General features: G+C 56.9%; 1 protein-coding gene and 1 long non-coding RNA gene across 2 annotated transcripts in view; one reads left to right on the forward strand and one right to left on the reverse strand.

The window, feature by feature from the left end:
* The first annotated feature begins 113 nt into the window (after window positions 1-113).
* Window positions 114-6,063, forward strand: LOC144218658 (uncharacterized). Its single transcript, XR_013331223.1, has 2 exons — window positions 114-452; window positions 5,211-6,063. It is a non-coding gene; the product is annotated as an uncharacterized LOC144218658 (long non-coding RNA).
* A 4,075-nt stretch (window positions 6,064-10,138) lies between these two features.
* Window positions 10,139-12,106, reverse strand: part of DOHH (deoxyhypusine hydroxylase) — a 7,428-nt gene continuing 5,460 nt past the window's right edge. The window contains exon 3 of the mRNA XM_077752151.1: window positions 10,139-10,827. Coding sequence (XP_077608277.1) covers window positions 10,343-10,827 — 485 coding nt within the window. The 3' untranslated portion in view covers window positions 10,139-10,342. The remainder of the gene's footprint in view (window positions 10,828-12,106) is intronic.

The raw sequence follows: 12,106 nt of genomic DNA on the forward strand, positions 1-12,106 counted from the left end.
GGGCCTCGCGCCTGGGACGCGCCACGCCCCTCCTACCCCACGCGGCTGCGCCTGCGCGCGTCGGGCATCTCGGGAGGACGTGACGTAGCCCGTGATTCGAATCAATACAGGAAGCGGGGAGCCGCGCGTTGCCACGGGCGACCGGAGCCGCCAGGGGCGCCCGCGACCCCGCGGAGCCGGTGGTGAGGGAACCGGGGGAAGGGCTCTGCCTCGTTTAGGACGTGGCTCTTGGTAGGGGACGGTCGCAGGCGCGGGCACGCGAGGGCCGACCCGCAGCGCGTGAAGCAGTCACCCTGCGTGGTAAGTGCAGGTAGGACTCGACACCCCCTGCCTGCGGGAAGACGTCCGTTCAGTGGCCAACATTTCTTGCGCTCCGACAGTGCTCTCGGGTCAGAAAAATCTGTGCCCCAACACGGGCAAAGGGGCAGGCGGACATTCGACAAAGAAAACAGGTGAATGGCCAGTAGGCTCATGAAAGACAAAATGTGGTGTATCTACATCATGACATGTTGTTGGCCGTGAAAAGGAGTGAGGCGCCGGTGCTCCCGGCGGTAGCGCGATGATCGGTGACAGCAGCTAGACATAAAGGCCATTGTACTGTATCGTCGTATTCCGTTTGCATGAAGTGCCCACAATGTCCAGGCAAATCCACAGGGACAGAAAGGAAATTGGTGGTTGCCGGGAGATGGGGGGAAGGAAGGCATAGGAATTTTCTTGCTGGGGTGATGGAATGTTCTAAAATTGATGTGATTGATGGTCGCACGACTCTGAATATACTGAAATTCAATGAATGATATACAAACTTTATAGTATGTGAGTTGTATCTCAATAAAGCTGTTATATACATTTAAAAAAAAAAAAAAGACGTGTCTGCCAGCACATCTGGGTGGCTAACTTGGTTAAGCATCTGACTCGGTTTCGGCTCAGGTCGTGAGATTGAGCCCCGCTTTGGGCTCTGCCTTGATAGGGCGGAACCTGCTTGGGGTCCCCTCTCTCCCTCTCTTTCTGCCCCTCCCCTGCTTACTCACACCCTCTCATAAATAAATAAGCTTAAAAAAAAGGAAAGACTCAGTACTCATCAAATTCATTTATAATTTTTTTAAAAAATCCTGTCTGCCTGAGCTGAAGTATGGAGAATAACAAAAGAAGGAAAGGGGGATGAAAGATTATAGTCTCCAACCCAGTGATCAGGGACATTTGGGCAAAGATTTGGGGGTGGGGGACATACCATGGTACAGGATTTCTATTCATTTGGTATGAAATTATGTCATACAATAACTGATTTAAGTGAATTCTGCAAACACCATAGGTTCTAGAGCAGCGTCATCTGATAGAAACATAACATGAGCCACAGATGTAATTTTAAATTATCTAGTAGCCACATGAAAGAAATACAAAGAGGGGCACCTGGGTGGCTCGGTCGGGTAAGCATCCGACTCTTGATCTCAGGTCTCGATCTGAAGGTCGTGAGTTCAAGCCCCACGTTGGGCTCTGCGCCGGGCATGAAGCCTACTTAAAAATAAATAAATTAAAATCAAAAGACAAAAGAAACCCGTGTAGTTAATTTTAATGTATTTTATTAATTCATATGTTAAAAATATTTACATTTCAACACTTAATCAAAATCAACAATTATCAATGAGATACTTCATATTCTTTTTCTCGTATTCCTTTTCTCATCTTAAAATCCAGCGCCGATCTCAGTTTGGGTGCTAAGTTTCACTGGAAATACTTGGTCTCCATATTTTGTAAAGTTGACCATGGGAAAAGCAGACCCACAGGCCCCAGGGAGTCCAAGCATGCTTAAAACCTTTCCAAGAACCTAATCAAATGTCAGATTTTTCCATTTCCATTTAAATTACTTAAATTTTAAAGTTAAAATTTAAACTTTAAAGTTAAAATTAAACCCGGGGGCACCTGGGTGGCTGAGTTGGTTAAACGTCTGACTCTCGGTCTTGGCTCAGATCATGATATGATTTGTGGGTTTGAGTCCCAGGTTGGGCTCTGTGCTGACAGCGTGGAGCCTGCCTGGCCTTCTCTCTGTCCCTCTCTCTGCCCCTCCCCCACTCTCTCTCAAAATAAATTAAAAAATCAGTTCTGTAGTTGCACTGGCTACAAATCAAATGTCTCATCGCCCCCAGCCCCCTCTGGCTAGTTACTATCTTATTGAATGATGCAGACATAGAATATGTCTATCATAGAAAGTTCTACTGGACAAAGAAGGTCCAGAGCAGCACCTGGAGCAGAGTAGATCAGTAAATGTCAAACAAAGTACCTTTTTAAAAAAAAATAATTTTTAAATGTTTGTTTATTTTTGAGAGAGAGAGGCAGAGCGCAAGCAGGGGAGGGGCAGAGAGAGAGGGAGACACAGAATCAGAAGCAGCTCCAGGCTCTGAGCTGTCAGCACAGAGCCCGACACGGGGTTCGAACTCACAAACTGTGAGATCATGACCTGAGCCAAAGTCAGACACTTAACTGACTGAGCCACCCAGCATCCATGGTCTGTGCAAAGCTGAATCCCGTCTTCATTTAAAAGGAGGATTTTTGGGGGGCGCCTGGGTGGCTTAGTCGGTTAAGCGTCCGACTTTCGCTTAGGTCATGATCTCGCGGTTCGTGGGTNTTAATTTTTTAATTAAAAAAAATTGGGTAGCTCAGTTGGTTAGGCATCTGACTTCGGCTCAGGTCAGGATCTCATGGTTCATGGGTTCAAGCCCCGCGTCGGGGTCTGTGCTCACAGCTCAGAGCCTGGAGCTGCTTTGGATTCTGTCCCTCTCTCTTGCTCTCAAAAATAAACATTAAAAAAAAGTTTTGATTTTTTTTTTTTTTTTTAAATAGTAGGCTTCATGCCCTGTGCAGAGCCTGACACGGGGCCTGAACTCACCACCGTGAGATCAAGACCTGAGTGGAGATCAACAGTTGGACGCTTAACCAACTGCGCCACCCACATGCCCCAGAAGTTTGGATTTTTTTTTTTTTTTGCATTACTTTTGATTTTTAAAAACAAGTCATTAGCGAGGGAGGAACATGGGTGCTTCTAGAAGGATCGTTCGGGAGTGTTGTTCTTTGCAGCTGTTGTAACATGTCACCCCAAACTGAGTAGCTGAGCAGATCATAACCGTATTATTTCACCATTCTGGAGGCCAGAAACCTTTTTGTTGTTGCTGTTAAAAAAATGTTTTATTTTGAGAGAGAGCGCAAATAGAGGAGGGGCGGGGGGCCGGGGGGAGGACAGAGGATCCAAAGCGGACTCTGCACCATCAGCAGCAAGCCCGATGTGGGGTTTGGACCCATGAACCACAAGATCATGACCTGAGCCAAAGACAGCTGCTCAACCGACTGAGTCACCCAGGTGTCCCTGGAGGTCAGAAATCCAACATGAGGGGCGCCTGGGTGGCTTAGTCGGTTAAGCGTCCGACTTTCGCTCAGGTCATGATCTTGCGGTTCGTGGGTTCGAGCCCCGCGTCAGGCTCTGTGCTGACTGCCAGCTCAGAGCCTGGAGCCTGTTTCAGTCTGTGACTCCCTCTCTCTCTGACCTTCCCCTGCTCACGCTGTCTCTCGATCTCTCTCCTAGAAATAAATAAAAAAAATATTTCTAGAAATCCAACATGAGTTTCTCCAGGCTGACACCCAGGCCTGGGCAGGGCCGGTTCCCACTCTGGGCCCCAGGGACATGTGTCTCCCCCCTTCTCCATTTCCAGTGGCTCATCCCTGGCCCGCAGCCCCTCCTCCAGCCTCACGGCCAGCAGCGGGGGATCCGCCCATCTCTCTGCCACTACACTTGCTGTCCACACTGTTCTGGGCCACGGCTGTCACAGCTTACACGGAGGCAAGACTGTGACTGTACAATGATCTCAATATACATGCTGGTTTTTTTAACATCTATTTCTTTTTTGGGAGAGAGAAAGAGAGTGGAAGTATATGCGGTAACTGGGGGAGTGACGGGGAGAGAGAGAGAGAGACAGAAAGAGAGAAAGAGAGAGGATGCCAAGCTGTCAACACAGAGCTCAAACCTGTACTACAAACTGTGAGATCCTGACCTGAGCCGAAGTTTGATGCTTTACTGACTGAGCCACCCAGGCGCTCCTATGTGTTGATTTTTAGAAAGAAGAAAAAAATGCATTAAAATATTATGATTTATTTACAGAGTTTTTGGTCACCCCCTTCAAATTTGTGTTCCCCTGCTGCACGGCTGAACAAACCATTTCTCTCTGTGCAGAGTTATCATTTAATTCCTACTTAATTCTTTTTTAATTAAAAATTATTTTTAATTTTAGAAAGAGAGTGCAAGCGGGGTCAAGGGAGAGGGAAAGAATCTCGGGGCAGGCTCCCCACACTCAGTGTGAAGCCCAATGTGGGGCTTGATCCTGTGACCCTGGGCTCATGCATGACCTGAGCCGAAATCAAGAGTCAGACACTCGGGGCGCCTGGGTGGCTCAGTCAGTTAAGTGTCCAACTTCGGCTCACGTCATGATCTCGCAGTTTGTGAGTTTGAGCCCCGCGTCGGGCTCTGTGCTGACAGCTCGGAGCCTGGAGCCTGCTTCAGATTCTGTGTCTCCCTCTCTCTCAAAATAAATAAACATTAAAAAAAAAAAAGTCAGACACTTGACCATCTGAGCTATCCAGGGGCCCCCATTTTTTTTTTTTTAAACCAGAGGCTCCTATCTTTGCAAACCAGAAGTCCAGAGGGGTGAGAGTGCCTGGTAAACATCCTATAAATCCTTCCCGACCCCTGTTCTGGGCCCTGAAAGAGACGGGGAGGTGCAGGAGCCCAGCGGAGTTCTCTCACGGAGCCTGGGTTGGGGCAGGGACCAGACACCGGGAGTGTCAGTACCGTGGGGCTGTGTCCCCCGCCAAACACGTTCAGTCCTGACCCGCAGCAGCTGGGAATGGAACCGGTCTCTGCAGATGACGTCATCAAGCTCGGATGAGGTTATGGGGGGAGGGCTCATCTGGCGAGCGTGTGCTTCTGGGAAGAGGGGGGTTTGCACACAGACACGGGGAAGAGGGGAGGGGGGCGCGAGGACGAGGCAGAGACTGGAGAGATGCGCCCACGGGCCAAGGAAGGTCAAGGATAACCTGGCAACCAGAGAAGTTGGAGGAGGCGGCGGTGCGGGGGGGGGGGATCCTCCCCTGGGGACCAGATGTGTCTCTCACTATCAGTTTGTCACACGTCTGGAGGCTCGAGATTTCAAGTTCTCTGTCGCTTCCAGGTCTTGCTTTGGGGCGTGGCTTCCGCTATCTGCTTCCTGCAGCCCGAGCCCATCTCCTTCCCCCAGGACATCCCTGGGGTGAATCACACCACGACTCTGCTTCGGAGCCTTCCAGAGTCAACACAGCACGAGGCCCGCGGGGAGGCCCTGCGCGAACGGCGGCCTGAGTCACAGAACTCGGCCGAGGTCATGTCCTCGCAACTGCTCCAAAGGCAACCTGGAGTCGGCTTTGAACACGTAGGAAGATGATAAAAAGTAACGACAGGACGTCAGCTCCATGAGGCCAGAGAGCTGCGATCTACGCCCCGAGTGCCTGCCGCGCACAGATGCTCAATGAGTATTTGTGACGTGCATACCTGGACGTGTAAACCCGTGTTTGGCCTGTGAAAGTGACTTCTTTGCCATGCACGGCACTTGGATGTTTCCAATTAACTGTCCACATTTCTCCCACAGGAGATTTTTAAAATAGTTTGCTTACTTATTTTTTGGGGGGGGGCAGAGAATCCCAAGCAGGCTCTGCACCAACATGAACCTTGAGACCGTGGCTTGGGCGGAAACCAAGAACTGGATGCTCACAAACTGAGCCACGCAGGCGCCCCCGGAATGAGAGATTCTGTGGCAAACGAGTTGCTGTCTGGCTGCCCTTAAAAACAGGAACATCTAGGGGCGCCTGGGGGGGGGCTCAGTCAGTTAAGCATCTGACTGGGGTTCAGGTCACGATCTCATGATTTGTGTGTTCAAGCCCCACATTGGGCTCTGTGCTGACAGCTCGGAGCCTGGAGCCTGCTTCCCTCTCTGCCCCTCCCCCACTCAGTCTCTCTTTCCTTCAAAAATAAATTGAAAAAAACAACAACCCAGGAACATCTGGCCACACAGGTCGAGTGGCTGGAGAGGGGTGCAGGCCAAGCCGCCGTCATGCCTGCCCTGGGGAAGCAAGAGGAAGCCAGGAACCCAATCTGAGTGGCAGGCGACTTCTGTCCCCGGGGAAAGCACTGCTCCCTCCAAAGGGGCCATGGCCACCGTGTCTAGCAGACGTCAAAGTACACGTTATGGTAGGAAGTCTCAAGGAGCACAGGGAATTCAAGTGCTCTGGGGAAAGCTGGCTATTTTTCAGAGAGGTTGCCCACGCATAATGTACGTCTATAATCCCTCGTATGCAAATCGGGTCTGCTTATTCTGCGCTCCGCCTGCCTCGCTCTTTGGAGGCAGATCTTCCCGACTTTTCAAAGGTCCGACTGTTCACGTGGAAACACACCCCTATTTAACCAGCGTCCCCGCTGATGGGTGTTCCTCAAATCAGGCACAGCAGTGGTGCGAGGGGTCCGCTCAGCAATGTGCTGCCCGCGTGCGTGGCCACAAAAGTCACGATCAGGCCACAAAAGTGGACGGTGGTGGGTGTAGGGACGCAGCACACTACAAATGAGGGCTTTATTTACATGTTCCAGTCGCTGCTTACGCACCACACACACGGCCATCATGCCACAGACGGAACGCAGACAAAATCCCTGCTCTCACCGTGCTCATGCGAGTGGAGAAAACAGGCAATAAACAAAATAATTAGGGAAAGCGCACAGGTAGATAGAGGTGCTGTGGAGAAAAATAAAGCAGGGAATACGATAAAGGGACGTCAGGAGTGAGGTTATGATGTCAATGCAGGTGCTCAGGCAGGCTTCAGGGAGGAGGGGACATTTGAGCAAAGGAGCAAACAGTGAAGGAGTGAACAGATATCTGGAGGAGAAAAGGTTCCAGGTAGAATATATAGCAAATACAAAGGTCCTGGGGCAGCACTGGGCTCATGTGATGGGGGAACAGGGAGAAGGCCTGTGTAGCTGGAGCAAAGTGGGCGAGGGGGAGAGACGGAAGGGACCGGTTGTACAGGGCCTTGGGGACCGAAGAATGGGCTTAGACTTCTCCTCCAGGGAGGTGCGAGCCCTGGGGGGCTGTGGGCAGAGGACCAGACCTGATTTGGGTGCTCACAGGCGCCCTCTGGTGGCCGCTGCAGGGAAGACAGGCCATAGGAAGCAAGGTGGGGGCAGGGGAAGGGACCAGAGGGGACTGTGCAGTCCAGGTGGGCGATGGCGGTGGCTGGGGGCACAGGGGTCGGGGGACGTGGGCAGATCTGGGCTGGAATTTCAACCCCAATGTTTTCAGGCCGAGCACCGGGGATGACCGGCAAATTTCCACCTCCTATGGGAGGAGCGGCTTTGGCAGGCGATGTGAGGAATTCTAACATCCCAGCAAAGTTTGGGACACCTCGCCTGTATCTAAGTGCAGACGTGGAGGGGCGGCGGGACCCCAAGTCTGGAGCTCGAGGGAGGCCCGGGCTGCAAACAGGACTGTGGGGGTGGTCGGGCCACAGACAGGGTTCCAGTCCGGAGAGTGGATGAGGCTGCCCGGGAGGGGAGCGAGTAGGGAGAGAAGTGGCCGGAGGCCCCCAGCCTGCGCACAGGGGGAGGGGTGGGAGACGGAGGGGACTGGAGAGATGGGAGGGAAGCCGGGTCCCAGAGGCACTTCCAGGAGGAGGGGGGACGGGCCAGTTAGACACTGGGCGAGGGGGAGGAATGGAGACCCCGTGACTGCCGGATCTGGACACTGGGGGTCACCTGCAGGCAAGGACAGGCCTGGGGACAGGAAGGGCAGCGCCTGGCTGGCGCAGAAACGAGAAAGACGCCGGGAACTGCTCAGGGTTTGGCTGTTCTGGGGCCTTTGCCCAGAACAGAGAGAGCAGGAAGCAGGCGAGAGGCAGAACATGGGGATGACCTGGGCTCAGAAGGCTGTGAGCTGTGTCTTCCCTTGTTTTCAAGAAAGTCTAGCCTGGGGGCACCTGGGCGGCTCAGTCCGATCAATGTCTGACCCTTGGTTTGGGCTCAGGTCGTGATTTCATGTTTTGTGGGTTCGAGCCCCATGAGGGGCTCTGCTCTGCCAGTGGGGAGCCTGCTTGGGATTCTCTGTCTCCCTCTCCCCTGCTCATGGTCTGGCTCTGGCTCTCTCTCAAAATAAACAAACTTTAAAACGTTAGGAAAAAAAAAAAAAGAAGTTCCAGCTTGTCTTAGCCGAGAGGAGGTAAATCCGATGACGACCATGGCTGCGAGCCAGGGGACAAGGGCCTGCAGAATTGAGATAATGGGGACTGTGGGCCCCGGGTCCCAGCCCCTTCTGAAAGCCTGTACCCTCCCGAGAGGTGAGGGCGGGAGGAGCGCCTTGCCAGCGCACTTGGGCACAGTGACAGGCCGGGAGCTGGGGGCTCCCTGTGGCTTCAGGACGGGGAGGGCTGGAGGGAGGAGGAACTCTCAGCCACAGCCACACCCTTGACCCTGGGGGGAGAGATAACCACCAATGGCCACTGATTTAGTAGACCACGCGGGCACTGTGGACTCCACAAAGTCCCCAGCCCAAGGGGCTCCAGGCTGGTGGCTGCACCCCCACCCCCTGGGGGGCCGCACCCCAACCTCCCCAGGGAAGCAGCTGCCAGGCACCCTTTATGATGAACGGGCGGGAAAAGCGCCTTCCTGGGCTCGGTGGCCTCGCTAGCAGATCACCCTGTGTGGGGAGGGGGCGGCGGGAGCCCTGAACCGGGACCGAGGGGTCTGCATCAGAGCGGAACTGCAGAAGCCGCGCGCCTGGTGGCGGAGCGCTGAGACATTGGTGGTAAAACTGGGTGGCAGCTGCGGTGCCCCAGGACGCCCGCCTCCCCAGGGCCTGTGTCAGGGCTGCGGCTGACAAGGGTCGGGTCAGCGCGGGAAGGTGGAAGTGTCCCACCGGAGGTTAGGCTCCGCCCTCACAGCCGTCCAAGCNCCCCAAGCCCCTTCCCCTCTGCCCCCAGCAGGGGTGGGTGACATGAGGGTGGGGGAGGGCCAGGCTGCAGGGCCCGCTGGGCTGTTACCCCCAGGGACGAGATGACCCCGGGCACCTGGGGAGGGTGGACCTCAGAGCTGAGCTCTTCAAACACCCGGCCCCCCTCCTCCCCGTTACAGGTTCTGACCGCAGCCCTGCAGACCCCCCGGCGCACCCAGAGAGTCACGGCTCAGCAAAAATAATTTAATAGTCCATTTGGACCCTGGGGTGGGCTCCTCTCTCCTCTCCCTGCCTAGTCCCAGACTGGGGAGTCAGAGGCCTCTGCCCAGGCCCAAGCGGGTTGGGTTTGCCCACGGCAGCTTTCCCGGCACCCCTGGTTTCTGACCGAGGCCCCTCAGTGGGGACACAGGAGCCTCAGACTGGCCCCAGGGGGGTCAAGATGCAAAAGCAGGCGGATCTAGCGGAGCAGAGCCCCAGGGGGACGGGAGGCCAGGCCAGGCCGTGGGGCCCCGGGGCCCCGCAGGGGAGGGGCGGCGGCTCTAGGCGGGGGGGGGGCGNAGGCGGACAGGAGAGAGGTAGAAAGGGGGTTCCCGTCTCGAGGTGGTTGGCGCTGCCCAGAGGGAGGGCCCTGGGGCCACAGGGGCAGCCAGAGGGCACGGCCTGGGAACACAGCCCTTCCCTCCGGAAGGAAGACGCGCCGGCGTGGGCTTCCCGGGCCGGGGTCCCTGCCCGCTCGCTCCCACGTCTCCTCGGGCCCCTGGATCATGTGCTTGACCGCACCGTCAAGTGCTACCCGCGGGCGTGTGCACACGTCCCCACACGCTACAACATTTCATAAGGGCACAGTCACGGGCACCCTGCCACCACCCTACAGACTGGTCATGCTTCACACTGACGGGGAAACCACAGCTGGGAGACGGGTGGTGACTGCCCTAGGGCACCTCCTGACTGCGCCCCCCCCTTCCCAAGCAGCACCAGCCCCTCTGGGCCCCCTCCCCGCCTGGCTGGGGCTCCCAGCCCTGATGCAGCGTCACAGCGATGACCAGGCGGCTCCTTGCCGGACAGGAAATTCTGGGAGGGCAGCGAGGGCTCTACATGCTCTGTGGGCACGCCCTGGGCATCGGGGGCGCGGGGCCAGGGGCTGTCCCGGGCCGTGGCCCGTAGAGAGGGGCCTGCAGAGCCGGGACGGGAGTGAGAAAGGGGTCCGGGCGCGGCAGCCGCACCGCCACGGATCAGACCCCGACTCCGCGGCCCGCCAGCCGCCGTCTCCTGGGGGAACCATCTCGGCCTTTCTGCCCGGCTCCTCCCGCAGAGAATGGGGGGCGGGAGGGGGGATGTCAGGTGCCCGCGCACCACGGAGGACGAGTCAATGCGTGGAAAGCCGTCGCGTAGGGAGGCGCTGGGGCCAGGCCCAGGCGGCACGTGCCCTGCTCCGTGTCCCAGGGGCAGCTACTGAGCCCCAGGGAGGGGCGCCGACCATGACCCCCGCGCCGCCCGGGCCCCGACTCACCCTCTGCCAGCGCCAGGGCGGCCTCCTCGCCGCCGGCGTTGCGCAGGGCGAACATGGCGCGGTAGCGCTCAAAGAGCGGCTGGGCCTCGTCCAGCAGCACGTCGCGCAGCCGCCCCACGTCGCGCTCCTCAGCTGGAGGCGCCGGGTCCACCGACAGGTAGGGCCCTGCCCCCAGGGGCTCCCCGCTGTGCCGCTGCAGCCACTCCAACCGCTTGACGGCCAGCTGGCACGTCTCAGCCACCTGCGGGGACAGGGGTGCACAGGCGGCCACTGAGAACACGACAGCGGACGCGATGGCCCCCCTTCCCCAACCTCAGGGGCTCCGGATTTAATAGAGGCCGGAGGCAACAGATGCGGGAGTTAGCTGATCATTCTAGATTGGAGATAGACCAGCCTGGGCTTGTGATCAGGGAGTGAGGAAGACAGAGGACGAGGAGAGACGCGGTAAGGAGGTGACATCGGAGTGCAGCAGAGGCCAGAACCAAGGAAGAGTGAAGTGGGTGGAAATGGCCAGTGCAAAGGCCCTGAGGCAGGACCTTGTGGGACACATCAGGGAAGATCAAGCAGGCTGAGTGGGCAGAGGTGGGACCCCAGGTGGCCAGGCCGCACTAGTCGGCCCGTGAGTGGCAGGAGCTTGGGATTCTGTCCTAAAAGCCGTTGGAAACACATGTCCTCCGGGACGGAAGTCGGGGAAGCAGATGACAAGAGCAGCAAGTGGGAAACACACAAAACCAAACAGAAACCTACACACGCGTGTTCACGGCAACACGACTCATGTGGGCAAAAACTTAAACCGGCCCAAACGTCCATCAGCAGATGAACAAAATGTGGTCCACCGCGCACGTGCACGCCCCTGAGGTGTGTCCGCCGCGCACGCGCACGCCCCTGAGGTGCGTCCACCCCACACGCCCCTGAGGTGCGTCCACCGCGCACGCCCCTGAGGTGCGTCCACCGCGCACGCGCACGCCCCTGAGGTGCGTCCACCGCGCACGCGCACGCCCCTCGGCCGCGAACACTAGCGAGGCGCCCACACCCGCCGGCCGCAGACGGACCCCGAACACACGACGCTCAGGGAGGGAGCCAGACACGGGAGGCTACGCGGGGTGTGAGTCCACGTGCGTGACGCGTCCAGAACAGGCTCCTCCACGGACACAGGAAGTAGATTACAGATTGCCAAGGGTTGCTGGGCAGGGGAGTGACTACTGATGGGGCGGGGCTCCTTTTGGGGTGAAGGAATGTTCCAGAAAGAGATGATGGTGGCACACCTCCATGGATGTTCAAAAAACCGCTGAAGTGCCCAGTGTCAGAGGGTGAAATTTATGGTGTGTGTCACATCTCAATCAAGTTGTTCCCTGAAGAAGGAAGAGCGGCAGGCTGGGGGACGCTGGGGCCCACAGAAGCGGGTGGGCTCGGAGGGGTCCTGGCCGAGGGACTGGGGGGAGGGGGAGCGGGTCAGGGTGGGTTTTGTGCGGGGAGTCAGGAGCCTGCAGCCAGCCTGCGGTCGCCCTCAGATCCTGTCCTGGCCAAGCGGTCGCCCTGGCAACCAGACAGTAGGCTGGTCTGGGGGGCGGGCGCGGAGGGGAGGCTACCT

The sequence above is a fragment of the Crocuta crocuta genome, unplaced genomic scaffold (assembly GCF_008692635.1).
Source record: "Crocuta crocuta isolate KB4526 unplaced genomic scaffold, BGI_CrCroc_1.0 scaffold110, whole genome shotgun sequence".
NCBI classification, from domain to species: domain Eukaryota; kingdom Metazoa; phylum Chordata; class Mammalia; order Carnivora; family Hyaenidae; genus Crocuta; species Crocuta crocuta.